This window comes from Canis lupus, chromosome 33 (assembly GCF_048164855.1).
Source record: "Canis lupus baileyi chromosome 33, mCanLup2.hap1, whole genome shotgun sequence".
In the NCBI taxonomy this organism is placed as follows: domain Eukaryota; kingdom Metazoa; phylum Chordata; class Mammalia; order Carnivora; family Canidae; genus Canis; species Canis lupus.
Window position 1 is genome coordinate 37,737,726 of NC_132870.1, and position 27,341 is coordinate 37,765,066.

Genomic DNA, 27,341 nt, shown 5'->3' on the forward strand with positions numbered 1-27,341 from the left:
TATCCCAGGGTTATTTCAAATGTATCAACAGCAAAAGCGCCCGCAGCACTTTTTCTGACGTCTAGGACATGGACCAAGACCACATTTCACTATCACCCACCTCCCTCAAGAGAAGCATCCCTATCTTTCTCTCTTTGCCGTACCCACATGGCATTTGGGTAAAATAGGACACTTCTCAAGGACTAGTGAGGCGTGGACACAGGCTGATGCGATGGTTGCTCCCTGACCGAAAGGAAACGCTAGCGATACTAAAAATCTTAACAAACACGTGCATGGCACTAGGTGCCAAACTCTTTGATTCTTCCAGTCGTCACAATCCTGCGAGGTCGGCGCTTCTACAACTCCCAGTCTACGAACGAGAAACCTGGGGCTCACGGAGGTTTGATCGAGTCATTACTAGCCAAGGATACTCCTCCAGTAAAGGCTAGTCCAGGGTTCAAACCGGACACTCCAGTTCAAGTTAGTGCTTTCAGTTAAAAAAAAAAAAAAAAAAAAGGCCTGCTCTCTGGCCATTTTTAAACCGGCAACTGGGTGGGGAACTAATGGAAGGGGGAATCCACAAAACGTGTCCACACCTCGTGCGCAGGCTGATACACCGGAGAAGCCTGACGTCCCAAGGTCGGGCCAGCGAGAGGCCAGCAACGGCCGCGCTCCGGAGAGGCTTTGACCGACGCAGTTCCCGGCGGCAGAAGGGACTCGGAGACGCTCCGCCGCCACAACGTCCCTCATTGGGTCGCTTCCCGGCGACGTCAAATCGAGAGCGTCCGGGAGGAGGAGGGACTTCCGGGCTCGGGGGAGCCAATACTGGCTGAGCCGGAAATACCTATTGAGGAAAGGTCGAGGGACGCCGGGTGTCGGAAGGTCCCGGCGAATCTTGTATTCCACAGACTCAGAAGAAAAATAAGGCGGCTACTTATCCGCTAATTGTCAGCTTTTCGGGGCAGTGGGAAACAGGTGTTGGGACATGGACAGCCGCTTGCAGGAGATCCGGGAGCGGCAGAAGTTGCGGCGACAGCTCCTCGCGCAGCAGGTCCGCGGCCCAGGGAAGACTCGAGAATGCGCGTGCGCGGTTCCCTTCTCCCCCCCCCCCCCCCCCCCCCTTTTCTTCCCGGTCTTTTCCTACCCGCTGCTGTGCATACCTTTCCAGGTCCGGCGACCCTGACCCCTAGGCCTCTTTGCCTTTCTTGTTCTTAACTTCCGCAGTACCCCGAACATTCTCCATTCTGTGCCGTGGTCCTTCTGTTGCTGATCTCCCGCCACGATTGGTCTCCAGCAACCAGCGTGGGATGCGCGCCGAGGGCCTGGCGCAGGGCTCAGTGAGGGGGATACGAAGCTGCTTTGTCTTTGTAAACGAATTACCGTAGTTCACGCAAGGGAACGTGATTTGTTATACCCTGTGTCTCTTCACTGTTTAAATGGTCTTTCTTGCCTTTCTTCGCAGCACCTAATTCTTGAGATCGTGGCTTCCTTGCGAAGTAGATTTAGAGTGTTTTCTGGGATCCTGTCGCAAGACTGCATTAGAAGAAGCCTGAGTGTAAATTTTAGATGGTGCATCTTGTGTGTTGCAGCCCTCTTATGTTAAGTAGGGCACCGTCGTCATCCCCCACCCCTGGTATTTGAATTCTACTCTGTAGCGGTCACAGCGAACCCTTGAAATAGGGAGCATTGACTCCGCTTACCGAATGATGAGACTGAGGCTGAAGAGGTTAAGTAGATTTTGCCTCGTGTCACTCACCGCTAGGCCAGAAAATTGAACCCAGGTTTGTCTCTCTAAAGCTTGTCTTCGCTGCTTCTCGTGTCTAAGTTAACACTTGATTAGGAGAGGACACATGCAGAAATGCAGTACACCTCTCCTTAAAGTCAGGCTGTTTCCCGTCCTACTATCCATATCCGTAAAAGTGATGGAAGACATGCTACGAGGTTTTAATGAGGCATCTTACTGTTTTTTCAGTAATGAATCTTGGTTTTAGTAAATGGAAATTTGGAACTTCTACTCTTAAGATCTGATGAAAAGGTTTATGGCATAGTGTTAAAATGTGGGAATTTGGAATCAGATATGGCCCTCTGGCATTACAGTCTGGGGCAAATCAGGTGTCTTTTTCAGGCCTTCTTTTTCCCAGCTTCTTTTATGTTGTCTTCACAATGTTCAGTAGCTTTGTTACCACCAAGTAAGGTTCTTTTTTTTTTTTTTTTTTTTAGTTTTGAATTCTTGGACCCAAAATGCATTCATAAACAATTACTTATTGTGTCTTGCTGTATACCAGGGAATCTAGTAGCCCCTGACAATTCAACTATGAATAAAAAGTATTTCTTACCCTAAAAGAGCTTGCATAGCACATAAAATTTAATAATGGGTGCTGTTTAGTAAGTACCTTCAATGAATCAAGACACTTCCAAGCTTTCAATACACATTACCTTCAGTCATGCAAGTCAGATGCTATTTGCATGATCTAGATGCAGAAGATAGAGCTCAAATAATTTAAGTTTAGCGTGCTGAAGTCCACAAAGTTTGTAAGTTTGCAAGCTACAGTTTAGGCTTTCCTATGCTCTTTCAGGTACACTAGCTGTTCCCTGGTCTTCTAGTTGGTTAGGAACCATTCCCCTTAAGTAGAGATATCTGACATAATCAATAACAGACCTCTACATTACCAACTAATTTCAGCCTTTCTTTCAGTTGCTTTTCTCTATGAACAGCACAGACTGGTTTATTACCTTCCAGAATGTGATTTGTGTGATATATACTTTATGATTTTTTTTTTAAATTGTCCTTCCTTTCTGATTTCTGTCCATCCTCTAGAGCACAGCTCAGGTCAGAACTTTGTAATAAAAGCTATCTTGATCTCTCTGGCTTAGGCTCTTCTTCTACCTGGCTTACATTGTCCTCACTGTTGAGTACACTGCTTACGTACTGTTACACAGAATATAAACATCAGCAATTTACACCTGCTTTTTACTTAGCTGTAGCTTTATTCCCAAAAAAATTGTATATAGAAAGGATACCAAATTGTCCTGATTATTCAAATAATATATTTAGGGCTACCATAACAGAAAATCTATGATTTACTTATTCCAGTCATTCCACAATTTTTTTGGAGCATTAGAGGACAATTATATATGTGAGCAGAATCTTGACTTAAAGCAGTCCTATTGTATACGTTATATTCTAATGTAGGAAATCTAGTTGGCTCATTCAAATATTGAACATCTGCTGTGAGTCAGGCATAATGCAAGCTGCTGAACATACAGATAGCAAGAAGAGTTCATCTCCTTAGGAAGTTTACATGTTAACTTGAGAAGTAAACAAAAGTAAAGATAAAATAATTGAAGTATAAAATAAAATAATTGAAAGTCGCGATAAAGACTATGAAACAATATAAACAGTAAGCAAAAGTAAAACATAAATAATTGAAAGTTGTGTTAAGTACTATAATCCGAATAAGGAAATGAGAGAAAAAGAAAAGTGGAAGGAGCCTACCCATTCTATATACTCTAAGGAAATCACTTGTACTCATCAGAGACATGAAGAAAGAGTCAGCCATGGGAAGAAAGAAATCATTTTAACAATAGGAAGTAGATGTGTGTTCTAACTAATGAGAATAGAGTTAAGATTTTATGGAAGAAGTAAAATATCAGAAACAGTTGATATACTGGTAGAGATGTATCACTGGAGTGACACAACTCCTTAGGGGAGTTGTGAAGGTAGGCAGACTAAAAAGGTAGTGGTAATTGTTTAAGATCAAGGCTAACAAGACCACTTGCAGCTCTGATATTTTAGTATATTCCCTTTCTTGAGCTAAAGGAACTAATTAATCCAAATTTCCTCATGCCCTTCTTGTACTTAAAAAATATCAAATGGTTCTTCATGGCCTATAAATTGCATTCTACACTTGTTTGTTTGGCTTTTAAAGATTTCCGTGAACTGATCCCACTCTCTGTAGCCAGTTTATCTCAACTAGTTATTTGTTCTGTTTTGCAAAATTTCTCCAACTGCTAAACAGAATTTGAATTACCACTTTTTAGGAATTATTAAAGTTCAGTATTGTGCCTATAGATCATTGTATAAAGACTTGAATAAAACTAGATATTTATTATAGCACAGGATAAAGTGTAATATGTGAATTGACAGATGCAAAGTGTTAGTGCCTATACGTTAGCCGCTTTTTTTGTTATTGCTACTATTACTAAATTGTGTTTTATTATTTACTTAAAAAGTAGAGGATTGGCTAAAATTGTCTTAATTTCAAATATAACTGAAAGTATAATATGCTCACTAGCTCTCCAATTTATTCCTAATTAACATGGTTTTGTTCCAAGGTATTTCCTATTATTCCTGCAAATTAACTAATCTATTTGCCTGCTGAGGTTGTTAAGATTTTTTGTTTTGTTTTGTTTTGTTTTTGTTTGTTTGTTTTTTTTTTTAAATAATTATTTATTTATTTATTTGTGATAGTCACAGAGAGAGAGAGAGAATGAGGCAGAGACACAGGCAGAGGGAGAAGCAGGCTCCATGCACCGGGAGCCCGACGTGGGATTCGATCCCGGGTCTCCAGGATCGTGCCCTGGGCCAAAGGCAGGCGCCAAACCGCTGCGCCACCCAGGGATCCCTGTTTTGTTTTTTTTAAGGATTTTATTTATTTATCTGAGAGAGTGCACACGCGCAGTCACAGGCACATACAAGGGGGGCTGGGCAGGGGTGGGGGGTGGAGAGAAGCTGACTCCCTGCTGAGCAGGGAACTGCAATGTGGGGCTCCATCCCTGGACCCTGGGATCATGACCTGAGCCAAAGGCAGACATTTAACTGACTGAGCCACCCAGGTGCTCCTTGTTTTGTTTTTTAATATCTGATATATTAAATGTTACTACATAAGCTGGGAAGGCTATCCAGTGCATTATGATCTAATTTTTGGTTTTTGTCTTTTCTCAGTTGGGAGCCGAAAGTGCGGACAGCATTGGTGCTGTGTTAAATAGCAAAGATGAGCAGAGAGAAATTGCTGAAACAAGAGAAACTTGCAGGTAGTTGAATTTTTTTCTTTTTTTTTTTTTTTAGTGACGTGAATATTGTGAATGTTTGTTTTTTGTTTGTTTTTTTAAGATTTTATTTGAGGCAAAGAGAAAGAGGGAGGGCGGACATGAGCAGGGGGAGGGGCAGAGGGAAAGGGACAAGCAGATTCCCTGCTGAGCAGGGAGCCCAAAGCTGAGCTTGATCTCCAAGACTCCAGATCATGACCTGAGCTGAAGGCAGGCGCTTAACTGACTGAGCCACCCAGGTGCCCTGGGTTATTGTTTTGATAAACATAATCCTAGGTATGAAGTGTGTTGTTAATGACAGGCATCAAAATAAAAGATTTCAGAAATACTGGTTTTTAGTATTCATGAATTATGAATACTTATTTTCTGAATGTAATAAGTTCTTATTCATAAAGTAGTTAGAAAATGGAATGTTAGACTAAGGATAGCTTATATACCATAAATAAACAATTATATTTACAAATTCTTATAAGAAAAAACAGGCTTTACCCTAAAAGCAGTTTTCATTGGTAGTTCAGAAAGCACTTCAGAATTTTTCAGTATTCTGGTTATTAATTTGAATATCAATTTTTCTTAAGACAAATTAGAATGGTAACATAATATAGAAGTTTCTTTTTGCCATATATCCATTACATGAACTTAAGTTTCTGATTTGGTTGCTTTCTCATAATAATAAAATACAGAATTACCAATCAGGATGTATGACTTTTTTGATTTATAAACTGAATGAATAGATAGATACCGTTTAATCAGAAAAAAGTGCCTTGTTCTGTTTTTATAAACTGTCATTTAATATTATTAATAGCTACCATTTATACATCTTTCTATATCTGTGTGTGATACTCCAGTTTTAATTTTTCAGGGCTTCCTATGATACCTCGGCTCCAAATGCAAAACGTAAGTATCAGGATGAAGGAGAAACCGATGAAGACAAAATGGAAGAATATAAGGCAAGTAGAGAACAAAGCAATTTTATGATCAAGAAAAAAATAAATCCCTACAATAATGGATTCTTATCCAGGAAAATAAATGTGGTGAAAAGCTCAATTTTAAACTTTCTAAAAGAATTGTTAGTAGCATATGTATACAGGTATACCTCGGAGATACTGCAGGTTTGGTACCAGACCACCACAATGAAGTGAATGTTGCAATAAAACAAGTCAAATGAAAGTTTTGGTCTCCCAGTGCATATAAAAGTTATGTCTGTGCAATCTTACAGTCTTTTAATTGTACAACAGCATTAATGTCTGATTAAACAAAGTGTATACCTTAATTTAAAAATACTTTATTGCTAAAAAATGCTATCCATTATTTGAGCTTTATACCAAGTTTTAATCTTTTTTTTTTCTGGTGGAGGGCCTTGCTTGCCTCACTGTTGCTGCTTTACCTTAAGCTTTTATGTTATGGAGATGTCTTCTTTCCTTAAACCTCAGAACCGACTTTTATTTACTTCAGACTTTTCTTATGCAGTGTCCTTAACTCTCTCAGCCTTCATAGAATGGAAGAGAGTTAGGGCCTTGCTCTAAATTAGGCTTTGCCTGAAAGGAATGTTGTGGCTAGTTTGATCTTCTGTTCAGACCAGTAAGCTTTTTCTATATTGGAAATAAGGCTGTTTCACTTTTTTTGTATCTGTGTGTTTACTGAGGTAGCATTTTTTTCTTATCATCTGTGTGTTTACTGAAGTAGCATTTTTTTTTTCCTTCAAGAACTTTTCCTTTGTATTCACAAGTTAGCTGTTTGGCATAAGAGCCCCAGGTTTTGGCCTATCTCGAATTCCACATGCTTTCCTCATTAAGCTTAAGTTTTAACTTTTGATTTTAAGTGGGAAATGTACAATTCTTCCTTTTACTTGAATACTTAGAAGACGTTATAGGGTTATTAATTTCAATATGAAGTCTCAGGGAGGCCCAAGGAGAGGGAGAGAGACACAGGAGCCACCAGTTGGTGAAACAATGAAAACACATTTATGGATTAAGTTCACTATCTTGTATGCACATGGTTCATGGTGCCCCAAAACAATTAAAATGGTAACATCAGAGATCACTGATCGTAGATCACCATAACAGATATGGTAATGAAGAAGTTATAAATTTTGCAAGAATTACCAAAATGTGACACAGAGACATGAAGTGAACAGATGCCATCAGAAAAATGGTGCCAGTAGACTTGCTGGCAGGGTTGCCACAAACCTTTAATTTGTAAAACATGCAATATCTTCAGAGTGCAATAAATTCAAGCACAATCAAATGAAGTAATTCGGTAATCGGTTCAATTAAGATCTTTATTTCAGTTTCCTCATTTTAATATAAGAGGTGACATATAAAAAGCATAATGCCTAGTAAGCACTGGACATTAATATTCTTAAGTAAGAGTAAAGAGGTAGATGTATCAGAAACTTTGGATAATTGGACCAAATTTTGAGTGGCTACAGTACTGTCTTTTTGAGTTGTGTTATTCCATACTTACTATTTGGGTAGTGCAATTAAGATATTTTGAGGACTCATGAGCTAGACAACAATGTAGAACCGTTTCTGAAAAGGCCGAAGAAAAAAACACAACTTCTAAATCTATACTTAGAATAGTTAGTTGAAAAGAGACTATTAATAGATAAAAAACCTATCCCCATTTTTTTCAAGTTAGTTGTGCAACTGTATTTAATTAGCAATAATCGCGCCTCGGATAAACCTCATTGGCTACGATACTGCCACTGCGCAAAGCTGCAACTGTATTTAATAGAGAAAAGAATGCATAGTTTCAGTAAATCTCTAGGAAGTTTAGGGATAAAATTACCTAATCTCATAAATGCCATTTTGTGTGTTCCATTTTGGTATATGCTGATATGCAACTTAAATATTACTGATTATTGTATTGGTATCATTCTATTTTATTATTATGATTATATAAATATGTATATTTTAACCATATCAGTTCTTGATATTTTTGACCTATAAAAATAGCAGTTTCATACGATTAGAAATAAAATTGCCCCATCTGTAGTCATATCTTTCATGACTTGAGCTAAATTCTAATACTTCTAGTATGATGAGATAAATAATACTAGACAGCTCAGTCAACTAAATCAGTAGTTACAGATATTTATTGGTAAGAATGAAAAGGAAATTTTTATTTATTGTAAACGTAACTAGATAATGATGAGAATGCAAAGACTTCAGTGTTTGAGTTTAATGATAATTTGAAAAATAATATCTTAGGGAAATGAAATATTTATATTGAGTCTCAATACTCAAGATATCATGAATACATAAAATATTCCTCCTATACATAAAATGTCTACTTCCTTTTCCAAGGATGAATTAGAAATGCAACAGGAAGAAGAGAATTTGCCATATGAAGAAGAGATTTATAAGGATTCTAGTACTTTTCTTAAGGTAAATAAATTTTCATATCATAACTTCATGTTTCAGCTTTATGCATGAAAAGATTTTAAATACTTACTATTTTCCATATTTTTTCAGTTTTTGAGGGATCATTATAAAATAATCATAAAATGTTCTTGAAATAGTCTTCTGATATTTGGCTGGTTAGGATGAGATAATGCTGTATCAGTGTCTAGCTACTAAAGATTAATACTGTCATTTTAGTTGTGTTTTCAAATATTAATAATTTTTTAAATCTATGTATCAACTTCTATTTCGTATGACCTCATAATAAAAAATAAAGTACAGAGTTAGTGTATCTGCCATTAGACTAAATGCTCTTAATTTAATTTTGACTTTTTCTTTAGGGAACGCAGAGTTTAAATCCCCATAATGATTACTGCCAGCATTTTGTAGACACTGGACATAGACCTCAAAATTTCATCAGGGATGTAGGTATGTTAGATTTGTTGGGAATATGCTATTGCTAACTCTTGATTACATGCACGTAGTTTATGCATTTTGTGGATTATTTCTAACAAAATTATTTGCCCTGGCTTGGCTTTTCTAATTCCAAAATAATTTTTCGTGGCTTCCCATTTCCATTTTCCATACTTCCCGTATACCCTCCTTATCCTTCCAGCAGTGTACTTCCTTCCTTCCTTCCTCCTTCCTTCCTTCTTCAGTTTGGTTTTGTGTGTTTTTATTTTACCTTAATTTATTCTCTCTGTGATGCTTTTCCTTTCTTTTTGTAGATCTGATTTTTCTTCCGTATATTATTTTTTTCCTTCTCTCTAAACAATTTTTTTTTTAACATTTCTTGCAAGGCAAGTCTATTGGCAACAAATTCTCTAAATTTTTATTTTTCTAAGAAAGTCTTTTTTTTTTTTTTTTAATTTTTATTTATTTATGATAGTCACAGAGAGAGAGAGAGAGAGAGAGAAAGGCAGAGACACAGGCAGATGGAGAAGCAGGCTCCATGCACCGGGAGCCCGACGTGGGATTCGATCCCGGGTCTCCAGGATCGCGCCCTGGGCCAAAGACAGGCGCCAAACCGCTGGGCCACCCAGGGATCCCTAAGAAAGTCTTTATCTCAAAGAGTATAGAATTCTTGTTTGGTGTTCTGTTTCTTCCAACACTTTAAATATTTCACTCTAATCTTTTCTTGCTTTCATGTTTCTGAGAAATTGGATATAATTCTTGGTTCTTTGTAGGCATAGTGTTTTTTCCCTCTAGTTTCTTTAGGATCTTTTCTTTATCTTTGATTTTCTGTAGTTTGAAAATGATACGCTGTAGGTTTAGAGGTTTTTTGTTTTTTTTTTTTAGTATTATCCTGCTTGATGTTCTCTGAGCTTCCTGAATCTGGTTTGTTCTCTGACATTAATTTGGGAAAATCTCAATCATTATTATTTCAAATATTCTGTTCCTCTCTCTCGTTCTTCAGCTATTTCCATTACACGTTACATCTTTTGTAGTTGTCCCATAGTCCTTGGATTTTCCAACCTTCTTTTTTCTTTTTTCTCTTTGCTTTTCAGTTTTTAATGTTGTATTAAGATATCCTCAGGCTCAGAGGTTCTTCCCTCAGCCCCTGTCCAGTCTACTAAGAAGTTCCTCAAATGCATTACTCCTGCATTTTTAAAAACAGCTTTATTGAGATAATTCACATACCATATAATTCACCCATTTAAAGGATATAATTCCTTTTTTTTTTGGAAATCCAGTTTGTATAGTCATTACCACAATCTAATTTTCATTTCCCCTATAGAAACTCAGTATTCATTAGCAGTCAGTTCCCATTTCCTCCTCATCTGCCCCCTCACCTTAAGTAACCATTAACTTTTTATCTCTAACAATTTGCCTATTCTAGACATTTCAAGTAATGGAATTATACAGTGTGGCATTTGTATCTGGCTTCTTTCACTTGGCACAATGTTTTCAAGGATTGTTGATGTTGTGGCATGTGCCAGTACTTCGTTTATTTTTACTGCCAAATAATATTCCATTGTATGTATATACTGCATTTTGTTTATCCATTTGGGTGGTTTCCACTTTTTGGCTGTTACAAACAGTGCTTCATGAGTATTCATGTAAAATTCTTATGTGAACATATGCTTTCATTTCTGTTAGGCATGTAACTAGGAGTGGAACTGCTGGGTCATATGTTAATTCAGTGTTTAACTTTTAGAGGAACTGCACAGTTGTTTTTCAAAGCAACTATACCATTTTATATTCCTCCCAGCAATGTATAAGGGTTCCAGTTTCTTTCCATGCTTGACATTTACTATTGTCTGTCTTTTTAATTATAGCCATTCTAGTGGGTATGAAGTGGTAATTTTGTTGGGATTTTGACTTACATTTTCCTAGTGATTAATTTAGGCATCTTTTATATGTTTGATGGCTATATAAATACCTACTTTGGAGAAATATCCAAAGGCTTTGCCTAGTTTTTAATTGATTATTTGTCTTTTTATTATTACTTTATAAGAGTTCTTTATATATTTTCTGTTCAAGTCTCTTATCAGACCTATGATTTGGAAATATTTTGTCCATTCTGTGGGGTTGTCTTTTCACTTTCTGGTAGTATCATTTGCAACACACAAAAAATTTAATTTTGGTATAATCTGATTTATTTTTTTCTGTGTTGCTTGTAAGCAATCTTACTCTTGAAGTAGAAACTGATTTTAATGTTTTCATGAGCAAAATTGAGCTATAGCATAAAAAGTTATAATGCTAAGTGAAATAAGCCAGTCACAGAACAAATATGCAGATAATTACAGAGGTACCTAAAATAGTACATGTAATATGATAAATACCTATACTTTTATGAGGTACCTAAAACAGTCAAACTCATGGAAGCAGAGAACAATGGTTATCAGGGGCTGGAGGAATGGGAAATAGAGAGTTGTTATTCAATTAATAAAAGGTTTTGGTTATGCAAGATAAATTAGTTCTAGAGATCTACTTATAGCATAGTCCTTATAGTCAGCAGTGCTGTTGACTGTAGTCAATAAAACTTTAACAATTTTTTAAAGATAGATCTCATCTTATTTAAGCATTCTTATCACAGTTGTATGCGCGCACACACATATACACATACAAACACACCCAGAGAAACACAGAAAAACTTTCAGAGGTGATGGATATGTCTGTTACCTTGGTTGTGATGATTTCACAGGTATATGCATATGTCTGAATTCATCAGATTGTGTACATTAAATATGTGTGTTTTATATATATCAATCATACTTCAGTAAAACTGTTTTTTAAAAAAATTATGATAGTTGTATAACTGAATGTCCCAGTATTCACCTTTCTGCTTTTAAGATATTTGCTTCCCCCACAGGAAAGATAAAATGCTTAGGAAACCATTATGGATTGAGAAAAACTTGCACTTTCTGTTTTGTAGAAGGTTGAGAGCCAATTCTACTGTGATTAAAACTTGACTATAATAAAATCTTCAAACTTGTTTTATTTGAAATTTGTTTTATAAGCACTCATTAAGGAGGCTTTATAAAATCTTTCACTTTTACAGTTTCATATTAAACTTATTAATATCTGTATTTGTAGTTTTTAAATTAAGATGCTTACATGATTTATATTGCTAGGAATATGTTTCTTATGGGGGAAAAGAAAACTAAATAAAAGCTTTTAGGAATCTTTGATATTTGAAGACCTACTTTTCCCTACAGTTCTTTAAACAGGGATTATGCTATTTTACCTAAAATCTCTTCTGAGCTCAGAGATCTAAAACAGTTTTGAGAACGTGGGAACAGTGAATCTCCTGTTTTTAAGTACCCTTTATAGCACTTATACATGTTTCCTAAGACCTTAAAGCCTGAAAATATGTATGAGGATTTGGTGTATAATGGTCTGGAGATGTGAAATCTTTAAAATTACAAATACTGATACAAGAAATACTTGTAGAGAAAGCAACTTGTCTTGGAGGTGAGAGGTAGTCTACTGTTAGGGGACGTATCTTTACTAGATTTGTTCCAGGATTGTGTCCATGAGCCATAGCCAATTTAAGATCATTGGCAGTGTTTTTCTCACCTCTAACTATTCGGTTTCTTCCTATACATAATCATAAGAAAAAAAAATACTTTCCCTGCCCTTGATAACTATTTAAGAAGCTAAGTACAAACCTCAATAATCACTAGATTCTTAAGAAGAAAGAATCCTTTTAGTTAAGGGAAAAAGGGAAAAACATGATAGAAAGGAGTTGTTTTTTCTCTCCCTGAGAACTGAATGAAAGACTAGACTTAATTCTGTGAGCAAATTTAATTTAAATATGAGAGATTAAATGATTTATTGATTTGGACTGGGCTTTAGAACATCTGGGTTTTTGTTTGCATGTGGGATTAAGGTGTGTGTGTGTGTGTGTATATATATATATATATATATATGTGAAAATTTTTTTAAATACTCAAAATTAACTTTTTTAAAAGGACACAGGAATAAAGTAGTGTTTGTGTATTGTTTTGTTTTATTGGAAGGGCTCATAACCTTTGAGTTCACTGATTATTAACTTCAATTGTATTGAAATTTAGTACTTAATATTTTTTGTCCTCAGGTTTGGCTGACAGATTTGAAGAATACCCTAAACTGAGGGAGCTCATCAGGCTGAAGGATGAGTTGATAGCTAAATCTAACACTCCTCCTATGTAAGTGTGTTTTTTCAGTTACTTTTTATTCTCAACTCAGGCGTACAATAGCATTCTTTTTATCCTGTAGCCTTTGTGTTTGAAAAAAATTCAGCAGCACCTATATAAGATTAACATACTGTGTTTTATTCTGTATGATAAAATAGATTCATTTGACATTCCACTGCTCAATAAACTAGTAGGTTTCCATTTTATTTTTATTTTTTCAGTTTTCTAGATAATTTCCTTAAAGTGTCTTTAAGTGTTTTTTTCTTAGAAAAATCATTCATGTTTGTTGTATTCTTGAGTTTCTTAAAATGTTTTTAAATGACTTTTTCTCTCAAAAAGCAGTCTATTTATTGGAGGAAGTTTAGAAAACTTAGATGAAGGAAAGAAGAAAATAAAAATTAACTATAACTCAGCATTCAAAGATACTATTTTTTTTTCAAAGATACTATTCTTAACATAGTGGATTATGAAAATTCATTTTAACCTTCGCTAAACAGAATATTTTCCTTAAAATGTGTAGAAAGTCTTTGGAGATTCTACTTAATTCACATTTAGCTTACCTTGAACATTTTATACATTTAACAATTTGCTAAAATGTATACTGTTAGTGATTAGAGGAACTAGAAAGAAGTCTGAATGTGCAGAGAAAAGTATTGGCAGATTCTAATATTCATCCAATTTAAAAAAATCTTACTCTTCAAGTATTTTACATTTAAATTACTTTCGTAATATGTATAAATAACCTTTCAGTAAAGGCTAGTAGTAATTTATACTAGGTAGCCAGAAAAGGTTATTAATATAAACAACTTTACTAACAAACTGATAAAATTATATCCATCTTTAGAAACAATTTTTTAGAGGGAGGATTTTAAAACTAACAAATAGTTTTTCTAACGTAATAATTAAGAAAAAAATAATGTGATAGTCCTTAGAAAATTCAGATGATGATGGAATGGGACTCAGAGACTTATTCACATACTATTATGGATTTTCAGTGTAAAAATGAGAGTACATTCTTGATGTACATGGGGGAATATGATTTTAGTTTGTAGTGCGATTATATCCATCTCCTAGAGAAGAGTGTGGGTAGATGGTTTACTGTCTCTACTGAAGAAAGATACTCCTGCATAAAAATATCAGTAATTAGTTTATAATTACTTTGTAAATAGTGTTTAGTAATATTTAAGCAATTCCTTTCACTATCATCTGTAAGGTATTTGAAAATCTTAGTCACTTTTTATGCCTTAATCAAATAGGTACTTACAAGCAGATATAGAAGCCTTTGACATCAGAGAACTGACACCTAAATTTGATGTGATTCTTCTGGAACCCCCTTTAGAAGAATATTACAGAGAAACTGGCATCACTGCTAATGAAAAATGCTGGACTTGGGATGATGTATGATGAAACTTTCTACATTGTCATTAATTATTTATTTTTCAAATGAATATTTATTTAATGAGAAGATTATAAATATTCCTACCTTTTTAAGAATCATAAATATATAGTATATGATGTAGCAGAAGATCCAGGGTACATGGACAAATATTGCACTATCTTTGGTCTGATTCTTCTTTTTGGGACTGAAATTGAGCAGGTAGTGAGTAAATAGTCTCTAGAAGACTCACAGTTCCAGTCTTTAAGTCTTTGATGTATAGCTAGAAAAGTCTAAAAACAGAATGATTGATAATTCTTTCTGCATTTGCTTAGTTTTAGTAAACATTAGAGTATATTACATAGATATAAAAAAGATGGTTTCTTTTCAAGAAGCTTAGAGTATAATAGATAAAAAAGATACATAATTTTGGTATAATTGTAATAAAATTACATTTTCCTAAATAAATTAAGCAAACCGATAACTTTAGTTACATCAAGTTACCTGTTTTTACCGATAAATAACAAAAATATAAAATACTTACTGAATACCACTTTGCTAGGTAATGTGATAGGTACTAGAGATTCAGAAAGAATAAGATCTGGTACCTGAACTTAAGGAGCACAATAGTTTAATGGGATAAATCAATATTTATCTAACCAGATAATTGCATTATTATTTTGTTAGTTCTGTAATAGAGAACTGTGTAAGATGATCTGAGAAAAACTGACCAAGCCTTGGAGGATAGGTACATGAACAAAGAGGAGGTGACACATTAACATTATAAATAGATTCATTGGAATTGACCAGAATGAAAGGGGTGGGATGGTGATTCCAAATGGAAAGAACAGCAAGAGCAGAATGGATGGAGGCAAAGAATATCTGGTGTGTAGGTTGATGTTGTTAGAAAACAGATTGGGACCTTTTTGAGATGATGTCCTCTTAGAAGCTTAAACTTTTATCCTGAAGACATTAAGGAGTATTTAAAGGGTTTTAACCAGTTTAGTTAAATGGTCAGATTAGTGTGTGGAGGATGGACTAGAGGAAAAGTCTGGAAAATGGAAAGCAGTTAGAAGACTGTTGCATAGCCTAGTTAGGAGATGAAGGGATCTTGAATTGGGGTGATGGTAGTAAGAATAGAAAGGTGATAAATTCAGTAATGTTTAGTAGATGCTATGGTGAGATCTAGTGATTGGACTAAGGGCGGAGAGTTAAGGATGATTCAAAGATTTCAGTCTTGGGGTAAGTGGGTTGAGTTTTCACTACTTAAAGAGTGGATTTAAGAAGAACTGTATTCAAGGAATTAGATCATATTGAATATGTTGATTTTGAGGTGTATGTGAGACATCCATGTGGAAGTTGTAATAGGAATATGTCGTTCAAAGGACAGATCTGTGTGTGAAAATACAGACTTAGAAGAATAGCACATCAAATCTGTGAGAATAGATAAATTTGTCCTGAGATAGTGTCTTAATTAAGATAATGTGTGGATTGACAGTAAAGCCTCAGAAAACTTTTAGGGGCACAGATAAAACAGAGGTAAAAAAAAAATGGGTCAAAGATAAATAAGGAAAACCAAGAGTATGAACATCATAGGGATCAGGGGAATAGGGAATTTCAAGGAGAGAGTAGGCAGGAGCTGTTGAGCACAGAGGGGATATAGGGAAAGGAAAGGGCTGACACTGTAAGGCTGGTGTTTCTTAGGAAACTGCTGAATCCTTGTATGTGCTCCTCTGAGTTAATGATAGTTACTCTTATTAATAATTATTTAATCCTCAAGATAACACATCCAGTTTTCCTCGAAGCTTTTCCTTTCATTTCATTCCCTCTGACACTTTTATTTACATTTTTATGGATCTTACCACTTTGAAAAAGTTTTTTCCATACTCTGATGGTAAATGTAATTTGTGCTGATTGTTGACCTTCAGAAAGATAACAGTATATAGTATTCTAAAAACAAGGTGAAAGACATAATGCTCTTGATATTTATTGATGAGAAGTTTTCCAGATAGGTTGTACAAATTTATGTTTCTTCCAGTAGTGTTTAAGAAATATCTATTAAACCATATCCTCATCAAAATTGATTAGTATAAAAACAATCTTTATAAATCTTGAGTTTAGTAAAAAAAAAAAAAAATTGAAAAACTAAATCTCATTATGTCTGATTAGTATGTTGATCCTTGAACAATGTGGGTTTCAGCTGCATCATTTTACTTCTACATGGATTTTTTACAGTGCAGTAACATAAATGTATTATCTCTTCCTTATGATTTTATTAACATTTTCTTTTCTCTAGCTTACTTTAAATATAGAGTATAAAATATATATAATATACAAAATATGTGTTAGGTGACTGTTTATGCTATCAGTAAGGCTTCCAGGCAACAGTAAATTATTAGTAGTTAAGTTTGGGCGAGTCAGAAGTTATAGTAACATTGTCTATGGCGGTATGGGTTGGTGCCACTAGCCCCTCATTGTTCATGGGTCAACTGAAATTAGGTTGAACTTTATTTTCTCTGGCCATTCTCTGAGGTTTGGTCAATAAAGGCACACGAGCTTCAATTATATGTGACAGACTAATAGAGTTTTTGAAATAAAGGAATTTCATTTTATATGCATATTCTTGATTTCAGTTTAATTTCACTGAACAACGCTGGCAGGCATACTGAAATGGTCTGTCTGGCCCTTGAGCCTTAAGTTCTTAACCTTTATGTGAAACTATCCTAAAGAAAGTGCATTAGTTAAAATACATAAAATGTAAATAAGAAAAGAGTTTGGATTTCACAAGTATTCTCTTTCACATTAGAGAATCAGTAGTGCTCAATACATTTTGATAAAGTATATAAGCACTTACTTAAAATACCAGCTCTTAGCATTTAGAACTGCAATGCCAGAAAGAGTAATTTGCTTCATGTTCTTCACTAATGTGTGTTATCACTTATTTTTAGCTATTTCATGTATAACCACGTGGGAATATGTGTGTGTGTTACATATTTACTTATTCATGTGCCTCTGAGAATATTAGATGAGAGACTGCAAGATTTAAAAAGTCAGAAGTATAAAACTCAATAGGTTTGTACATATTATAACTTATTTCCATTATTACTGTCAAATAATGTTTTTCTATTTAGATTAAGTTTAGAAATGATATGGTTATAACTTAAATGGATCTATTACTAAAGTTAAGATTTTTTTTTTTAAATAAATGAAACGTAAATGTTTGCCTGAACCGTGGTCTTGAAACTTAACTGTGGCAGAAAACCAGAAGAAAAAGAATATCATATAAAATGATTGCTTTAAGTTTTTATTTAAATTCCAGTTAGTTAACATACAGGGTAATATTAGTTTCAGGTGTAGAATTTAGTGATTCATTACTTACGTAAAACACCTGGTGCTCATCACAAGTGCCCCCTTAATACCTATTACCTATGTAACCCATCCCCCTGCCTCCCTGCCCTCCAGCAACCCTCAAGTTTGTTCTCTATAGTTGAGTCTTTTTTATGCTTCATCTCTTTTTTTTCTCTGTGTTCATCTGTTTTGTTTCCTAAATTCCAAAGATGAGTGAAATCATATGTCTATCTCTTATTTTACTTAGCATAATACACTCTAGCTCCATCCATGTCATTGCAGGTGGCAAGATTTCATTCTTTTATATGGCCAAGTAATATTCCATTGTATATATACCACCTCGTCTTTATCCATACACCAGTTGATGGACATTTGGGCTCTTTCCATAGTTTAGCTATAGCTGATAATGCTGCTATAAACATTGGGGTGCATGTGCTCCTTTGAATCAGTATTTTTGTATCCTTTGGGTAGTAGCACAATTGCTAGATCGTAGGGTAGTTCTGTGTTTAAATTTTTGAGGAACCTCCACACTGTTTTCCAGAGTAGCTGCACCAGTTTGCATTCCCACCAACAGTGCATGAGGGTTCCCCTTTCTCCACATCCTTGCCAACACCTGTTGTTTCTTGTCTTGTTAATTTTAGCCATTCTGACAGGTGTGAGGTGATATCTCATTGTAGCATTTCCCTGATGATGAGTGATGCTGAGCATCTTTTCATGTGTCTGTTTGCGTCTATATGTCTGTCCTCTTTGGAAAAATTAGACTACTTTTTTTTTTTTTGCATTTCAGACTTAAAGTGGGTATTATAATGAAATGTGCATATTGACTTATTTTATATAGAACTTTTTTTTAAGATTTATCTATTTATTTATTTATGATAGACATAGAGAGGCAGAGACACAGGAGGAGGGAGAAGCAGGCTCCATGCCAGGAGCCCAACGCTAGACTCGATCCCGGGACTCCAGGATCGCGCCCTGCACCAAAGGCAGGCGCTAAACCACTGAACCACCCAGGGATCCCCTTATTTTATATAGAACTTTTGTAGATAATGGAGACCAACTCTTCCCCAAACATTTGTTATATTTCATTTTAATTTTGCCCCTAATTTTGGAGTAATTTAACCTCTTTTTGTTTCTTTTTCTGTAAATCATAAAGGATTGCTCTCAAGCTATATCTTATAAAATTCCATTATTCTGTGAATATGGTCCCCCATAACCTTTCTCTATATAAAATCAAGTGTGTGTATGTGTGTGCATGTGTGTGTTTTCTTAATATAGAATAAGAAAACAGGATAAATTGTAAGGATACAATTTATTTTCTAATGAAAATTAGTACATTTAAAGAATACATCTACTGAAAGCCTTGATAAATCTCAGTGGTTGTTCTTTTGGATTTAGGATGAATGGGAAACAAAATACTTTTATGCAGTATCGTTTTGGTTTCCTACAGATAATGAAGTTAGAAATTGATGAGATTGCAGCACCTCGATCATTTATCTTTCTCTGGTGTGGTTCCGGGGAGGGATTGGACCTTGGAAGAGTGGTAAGATGGTTTTCTTGAAGTGGATTTTTAAATTCATAAGAAAAAGTATAAAAAGTTTGAAGATAGATGTCATTTTGTCCTTTGTTTCTTGAATAGTTGCTTAAATATTCAGAAGGAAAAAAATATGTTCAGAAAGAATGCATGAAAGGCAGTACTCTTTAGTTAACTAGCCCAAGGGATCAGTAAGTCAAAATACGATTTGTTACAACTTCAGGAGGAAAACAGTTTAGACATTTGAAACTGCAGCTCAAAAACGGGCTGCTTAGTGTCATTTACTGCTCATTATGAGTAGCTAAAAAGTATTCTGAATAACGTTAACTCCTAAATTCCAAATAGAAGCCAAATCAAATTGGAAAAATAACAGCATCTGGAACACATGGTTTGAATGATTGCATGAGAGTGAGAAAGAAGTTACATAACATCTGTATTTATGTTAAGCATCTTATATTTACTGTATTTCAGAACTTTATTGTAATATTTTGTCTTCTAAATGGAAACAAAATAGCATATGCTTTTTTATCCAAGAATCATGGAAGCATGTGGCTAAGAATTAGAAGGCTTCATTTAGTTTTGGTCTCAGTTCTGCTGTCTAGCAGTGAAACTTTGGGTAAAGAGATTTTTATTCTGGTGGGTTTCAGTTTCCTCACTTGTTATTATATGACATCTTTCATTTTTAGAACATTACTTGTTATACAGCAAATGATCTCATTTAATCGTGTTTATTTTAGGAAGTGCCCAGTTGACAGATAAAGAATTTAAGTAGGATTATATTGAGATAAATTTGTGCTGAAATTCTGAAATTCTACAATTACTTTGTATGTTTTATATAAATAAGAAGTTTGAGACTGTTGGTTAACATCGTTGCTTGCGTCATTTATTAACTCCCAAGGTTAAGACTATAGCTGTATTCCAGTTGGGTATCTATTTTTTTGCTGGCACTTCTCCAAGATTCTCTGGAAAAGCTAAGAAAATAGAAACATACTATTTTTATAGATATATTGGCATTTACCCTTTATAAGCTGTAACGTCTGGCTTTGGGCTTGCCTTCCAACTGGCAAATTAGGTTGAAAATGATTAGGAGGTGTTAATCACATTTGTTTATGCAGCAGTCTGTCATACTGGTGAAAGTATATTTTGGCCAAAAATGATTACAAAAATAATTTAACATGAGAAATACTCCTGAGCTTTTGTTAAATTGATTAGGGCATGAGGATTTAGACTCTTGTGATGTATAATGAATATCCAGTGTAAAACAAATAATTGGCAACAGGAACAGATACTGATCTTGATTTTTGAGATTTTAAAATAAAAATCCAACGTTCATTTTGAGATGTTTCTCACTTTACAGTAAGAGCATTCCTGAAATGAACAGTACCAACAGTATTGTACTGCACAATTTACTTATTTCCCCTCTACTTTCCTCTTAAATCGGTGAGTGGGGGGAAACAAGGACATACCTTTGTTTTTAATCCCACCAGCTAATCAGCAGTAGGCCTTCAATTTGCCACTCTAAGCAATGTATTAGCAAGTACTTGTTACATGTTCTTACATAACATTCTAGGACACAAAGGGTCAAAACTCTATTTTCTAGATCGTATGAAGATGAAAGTAGTTTTACCCAGTAATGAGATAAAGATAATAATTTTAACTCTGAGTATTTTGAAGTTGTTAGTATTAAATATGTAAAAATAAGACTCATTTGAAAAGAAGCTATCAGAATACTTTCAATAGTTTTTAGCTTTGTCGGAGGATCGAAAATTGAGGTGCTAGGAAACATCTGTTGAATTATTCTATGATTAAAGAGGGGCTGAATGTTTCATAATTTAAAATCCACTTTCTATTGATGACAGTGGAAGGTAGTATTAAAGAATTGGAGTATTATGTAATCCTTTCTATGTCTTGATACTATACTTAACTGTATAGATTATATCCAAAAGGTATCTGTACATTCTGTATAGTGACTGTTTATTTAAAAACTAGCATTTCTTTTTTTTTTTTTTTCCTATTTCTGAACTAAGAATTACTGTGACATCTTAGAGGTTAGTGTCTCAAACCTCTAGGAAGTTTTTTGATGCTGGTTGGTTATTTTTAAGTATTATTTATTTCTTTTAGCTAAGAATTTCTTTCTTTTTTTTTTTTTAATTCTTTCATTTCTAGTGTTTACGCAAATGGGGTTACAGAAGATGTGAAGATATTTGTTGGATTAAAACCAATAAAAACAATCCTGGAAAGACTAAGACTTTAGATCCAAAGGCTGTCTTCCAGAGAACAAAGGTATTGCTTTGCTGTTTTGTTTTCTTTACTTTCATTATTTTCCCGCAGGCTTTTCCAAATGACTGTATATTGTTTAGTTTTGGTAGAAAAGCTCTTTTCTTAGACTTGTACAAATGGCATTGAATAGTACAGTGGTACATCCAGTTTAATTTAAAAATATTTTATTCACTGTGTTAGATCAACAACCTTCACTGTCCTGGAGAAGGTAATATGTATTCTTTTGTGTCCTAAACAGCTTTCTTAGTCGGTTACTCTGGCCCCTCCAGACTTTGTCCCTTTTTCTGGGCCTAGAAAAAAGAAATGACAGCAAGACTCACAGCTGGCTGGCTTAGAGGCATACTCTTGTCCTTCAATTTTGCCTACATGAGAACCCCTGAGAACTTCTGCTCCATACAACTATCCTGTTACTATCAGGCTTTAAAAGTTTGTCCTCCAGTCTTTCCCTCTTTAGGGAGCAACTGGTGGAAGAGTCTTGTTAAGTGTTTCTTAGACTGGAAAATTCTTTTGAGGGGAATCTAAGGGAACCTTTGCCATGATTCATGGAGTCAAATGAAAGATTAAATTTATTTAACCCATACTCCTGCCATTCAGATTAAATAGGGAAGGTCAAAAAAACAACAAAAAAGAAAATTGTTTGATTTTCACATTTTCTTATGTCAATTAGAAGTTTGTGTAGATGATTAAAGTCCCCTTTCCATATAAAAAGCTTGCATCTTGTTTCCATATAAAAAAGCTACATATCATTTTGATCTTGAATCATACATGAGGCCTAGTATAACACCATTTTAGGATCCCAAGGTCAAGTGCCATGTTTTCATAACTGGTGAAAAGAAGTTATCTAGTGTTGCAGAGGAAAAGACAGTGGTCAGTTGACACAGTTCTAAAACATCATGGCCCCGAATTTAATACTGTCATGTCTAGCTTCCCTGGCAGTCTTCCCACATCCAAAGACCCAGGTTTTCCTATTGTGTTTTTGCCCATGGAACTATTTCCCAAAGATGTGGAGAAATGCAGTTTGTTTTGGAATTGGGGACATCAGAAATGTAAAATGTGGGTAGCCCCGGTGGCCCAGCGGTTTAGCGCTGCCTTCCTCCCAGGGTGTGATCCTAGAGACCCGGGATTGAGTCCCACGTTGGGCTCCCTGCATGGAGCCTGCTTCTCCCTCTGCCTGTGTCTCTACCTCTCTCTCTCTGTATCTGTCATGAATAAATAAGTAAAATCTTAAAAAAAAAAAAGAAATGTAAAATGTTATGAAATATGACTTCTGATGAAGAAATTAATTGGTTTGCTCTTTTTTATTTAGGAACACTGCCTTATGGGGATCAAAGGAACTGTTAAGCGTAGCACGGATGGGGACTTCATTCATGCTAATGTTGACATTGACTTGATTATCACTGAAGAACCTGAAATTGGCAATATAGAAAAGCCTGTAGAAATTTTTCATATAATTGAACATTTTTGCCTTGGTAGAAGACGCCTTCATCTATTTGGAAGAGATAGTACAATTCGACCAGGTAGGACCTCAGAAAATCTTTTAAAAACTTTATGCCCTCTTGGGATATAGGTGTCAAGAAAAAGCACACGCTGCTGTGTAAAATAAAGTTCTTACGATGTATTTGGTTCTTCTTGCTATATTTCGATATGCCAAGCTTGTTCTTGTCTCTTTATGGTCGTCTCATTCAAATACCTGACAGACCTTTCCTCACAACTTCTAAACTGGCCACCTTCCCACTCCACTCCCCTCTTTCCACCACTCTCTTTCCTTTTACTTGGTTTTCTTTTTCTTCATAGTACTTATTAGATGAATCACAGATTCATTTGGACATAGGTTTATAGTCCGTTTCTCCAGCATGCAGTCTCATGGAAGGCAAAGATTGTCTTACTTCTTTCTACCTGGCATTCAGATCATTCAGTAAATAATGTGTTGAAGAAATGCATAAATGAATGGTTGAATAATCCTGCAGAAAATAACCATACATTTGTGAAATACAGATCTTGACTTTATGAGAAACCAAAATACCTAGCTTGTTTACTTTATATGTATAATGGTGTTGTCTTTTCAAAATTTTAGTAAAATTAGTAAATTTTTAGTAATAGTAAAATTAGTAAAATGTGAACTTACTATTTTGAAAAAAAGAAAACAGGCTGTTATGGAGGAAGATTTTTTTTTCTTAGAGGGCACAACTTCTATGTACAAAGTATTGAAATATCAGTATATGCTGTTTCTTTTATTGCTATCTCAGAAGACGTAAAAGTAGCATTTCTTTATTCATGATAAATAAGCAGCCTGTTTAATATGTTAGAAATCCAGTTTAAAGATGGAAATAGCCAGATCTTGTTTGTTTTAAATAGCCTACATTTTATAAAAAGTAGGAAAAGTTAAAGAAGTAATAATAGATTAATTGGCTGTGAAGGTACCTAAGAATTTAAAAGAAACTCTGATTTTCATTCTAAAAAAAGTAATCCTTTAAAGTTGCCTTAATTTGTACATATAACATAATTCATTATCTCTCTTCTTACCCATCAGCTACTTCTTTGTGGGTGTACTTTGATGAGCACAGTAACTTGAAAATACTTCAGAGTTAGAAATCCATGATCTTAAGTTTCATGAAATTATGTAAAATAATAAACAGAAAAGTAAATAATTGAAAAATCAGTCTCTATTGGACATTTACAGTTAATTTGTAGTTTTTTCTATTCCAGATACAATTTGATCAGAAATCAGTAAAGCTGTCTAGCAATATAGCTGACAAAAATACCTTCGTACCTATAGAGGCATAATCTGATCATAAAATTCTGAGAACTTTTTTTCTTTTAAGATTATTTATTTGAGAGAGAATGAGAGCACAACCTGGAGGAGGAACAGAGGGAGAGAGAAGCAGACTCCATGGTGGGTAGGAAGTCCAATGCAAGGCTCAACTGAGAAATTATTTTTATTTCATATAAGATGTATATTTGAATTGGATTTTGAAGGATGTAATTTTCAATAGGTTGAAAGGATCGAACAAACAGATGGAATTTTTGTTTTTTGTTGTGTTTTTTTCAGAGGTAGAGATTTGTACGGAAATAGATACTATAGTGATAACTTTTTTTTTTAACTCAAATGAAATTGTCATGAAAGGCATTAATGAGAAATGTGACTGGAAAGGTAGTTCAATGGGACACCTGGGTAGCTCAGCAGTTGAGCATCTGCCTTAGGCTCAGGGTATGATCCCGGAGTCTGAGATCAAGTCCCGCAGTAGGCTCCCTGTGAGGATCCTGCTTCTCCCCCTGCCTATGCCTCTGCTTCTCTCTGTGTGTCTCTCATGAATAAATAAATAAATAAATAATTTTTTTAAAAGAAAGTTATTTCAAGCTGCATCATAAAAGACCTTAGATAACATATACATGAATCTGTGCTTTGTGGAGAGCCCTAGAAGGTTACGCAGAGAAGTGACATATTTTAAGGTTTGTTTTAGGCTTTCCACTTTCAGGGAGGAGAGGCTGGGAGAGCATTACAATATGTATGTGTGTCTGTGACATGTACAGGAGGCTGGCCTAGTAGAAAAATAAAGGCTCACATTTGAGGGTGGCAATAGACATGGAAAAATGGGAATGAATAGGAGCAACATGGTAGTGGTTGAATTTCTGGCACCTGTCAGCAGGGTTAATGTTGTGGTTCGGAAGAGTAGAGGCAAAGTTGGTTCCAGGATCTTAATCAGAAAACAGTGGTATTATTTTCCCAAGTAGGAAGGTAAGCGAAGTTTATTACATTTTCACTGAGCCCAAACTCACTGTAGTGTGTAATGTTTTTTCTAAGTGCTAGTCTTACAAAATGTGAAACATGGATGGAGACAATGAGGAAGATATATTACAAAGTTACAATCATGCAGGTGAAATAAGATATATACATATGAAATCTGTATAACCATGATTAAATGCCATGTGTTGTAAAAAAGATAAATATTGAGTGAGTGATAGGGGGAACTTTAAAAATACTTTAGAAATTTGAAGTAGCTCCGAAAGGATCAGTAAGAGAAATGAGGGGGAAAAAAGATAATCTTTCTTTCCGTCTATTTCAGGCTGGCTTACAGTTGGACCAACCCTTACAAATAGCAACTATAATGCAGAAACATATGCATCCTACTTTAGTGCTCCTAATTCCTACTTGACTGGATGTACAGAAGAAATTGAGAGACTTCGACCAAAATCACCTCCTCCCAAATCTAAGTCTGATCGGGGAGGTGGAGCTCCCAGGGGTGGAGGAAGAGGTGGAACTTCTGCTGGCCGTGGACGAGAAAGAAATCGATCTAACTTCCGAGGCGAAAGAGGTGGCTTTAGGGGGGGCCGTGGAGGAGCACACAGAGGTGGCTTTCCACCTCGATAACTTTGTAAGACCGTGATCTATTCATGCCCCTATACCTTCTTTACTGTAGTTTAAATTCCAAATGGGAGGCTTTGTTTAGTACTCAATTCCAGCTTGCATTTTGCTTTAGTTTCTTTGAGCTGCAGGAATATTTTAGCCAATCTCCCTTGCAGTCATTACACATTGTGTAGTCTTGTCCAGGATAAACAAATCATCCTGCCTTTGGTTATGTGCATGTAACTGAATAATGAACAAATACCTTCCTTTCAGAGACTAATTTATTCTGATAGATTCCAACTAATTACAAAGTCTTTTGCTTTTTAGAAATAATTTAACTGAACAGTGAAAAAGACCCAGTCTGTAGTATGCTACTAGTGCCAAGAGCATTTGATAATAGGCATCCTGCCATTGCTGTCATAGTAAATAGAAAGCTGTTTGGGAGCCTTGAGAGAATGGAGTTGGGACAGATGGTTAACTTCTGTCAAAGTTTTAATATTTTCTTGGTGAAACAATAAAAAGAGACTTCTTTTTAAAAAATCTTAAACTCAGATATGACTACCACTGAGAAATTGAGAGAATTTGAACAAAATCACCTCCCAAATCTAAATCTGTTAGAGGAGGTTGGCACTCCCAGCAGTGGGCAGAGGAAGAATTTAGTAGGTAGCCTTAAAGAGAAAAAGCTCATCATAATTTGAGTTGCATAGTTCCAGATGACTGTTAATCACACTTCTTCAGAAGCAAAGGACAAATATCCAAGTGCTAGACCTTTGGTGTAGACTTGAACTTGGATTGACTTTCAAAACAGTTTCATATTCCTTAGCAAAGTAAAAGAAATTAGGCAACAACAGAGACACCTGGTTATCAGGTGTTTTGGAAAATAAAGTACTTGGTGGTGAGGAAGTGATATCTTTGAACTTGTTATGGAGAAAACAATATAAAAATCAATTACAGAAAACTCAAATTAAGACAGCTTAGAAAACAGAATTGCAATTGCCTTTTATTAAAACCATATGGTGTGTTGTTTTTAAGAGCCTGGTTTTGCAGATCAGTTGGTTGTATAAAACTTAATGCTGTCATTTTTCTCTCTGTACTATAATTCATGTTTTAAATGAATCTGATGAATGAAATACCCTTATTCTTGAAAAATATATTTTTATTTGGTGTATGATTTTTCTAATGAAACTTTAAACCTTTGAAATGTGGGAGTCTGTTTTCTGTAAGTGAAATTGCCTTTGTTAACCTAATGAAAAAGGACTGACTTAAGATCACTCCTGTTTTGATCTGTGAGCATTTTAGTAGCCATTCTCAACTTGTCATTGGCTCATATTATACCTAAAATAAGATTATATTACATGCACTGAAGACTCAGTTTGAAGATTAGGGCTGAATTATAGAAATAGGGTTG

At 35.0% G+C, this 27,341-nt stretch overlaps 1 protein-coding gene and 1 pseudogene across 3 annotated transcripts; one reads left to right on the forward strand and one right to left on the reverse strand.

Moving 5' to 3' along the window:
• Nucleotides 1-796: 796 nt before the first annotated feature.
• METTL14 (methyltransferase 14, N6-adenosine-methyltransferase non-catalytic subunit) lies at nucleotides 797-27,134 on the forward strand. Of its 3 annotated transcripts, none has more exons than XM_072810053.1 (11): nucleotides 797-1,030; nucleotides 4,925-5,013; nucleotides 5,891-5,978; nucleotides 8,337-8,417; nucleotides 8,774-8,861; nucleotides 12,976-13,066; nucleotides 14,311-14,452; nucleotides 19,225-19,317; nucleotides 21,475-21,591; nucleotides 22,895-23,105; nucleotides 25,653-27,134. In XM_072810053.1, the coding sequence occupies exons 1-11, from the start codon at nucleotides 965-967 to the stop codon at nucleotides 25,955-25,957; spliced, it is 1,371 nt and encodes a 456-aa protein (XP_072666154.1). In that variant the 5' UTR covers nucleotides 797-964; the 3' UTR covers nucleotides 25,958-27,134. The 3 variants fall into 3 exon arrangements, with proteins under 3 accessions (XP_072666154.1, XP_072666155.1, XP_072666156.1); XM_072810055.1 differs by lacking the exon at nucleotides 797-1,030 and adding an exon at nucleotides 1,430-1,760; XM_072810054.1 differs by lacking the exon at nucleotides 19,225-19,317.
• Nucleotides 7,625-7,747, reverse strand: LOC140624047 (U4 spliceosomal RNA; annotated as a pseudogene).
• Nucleotides 27,135-27,341: the final 207 nt, after the last annotated feature.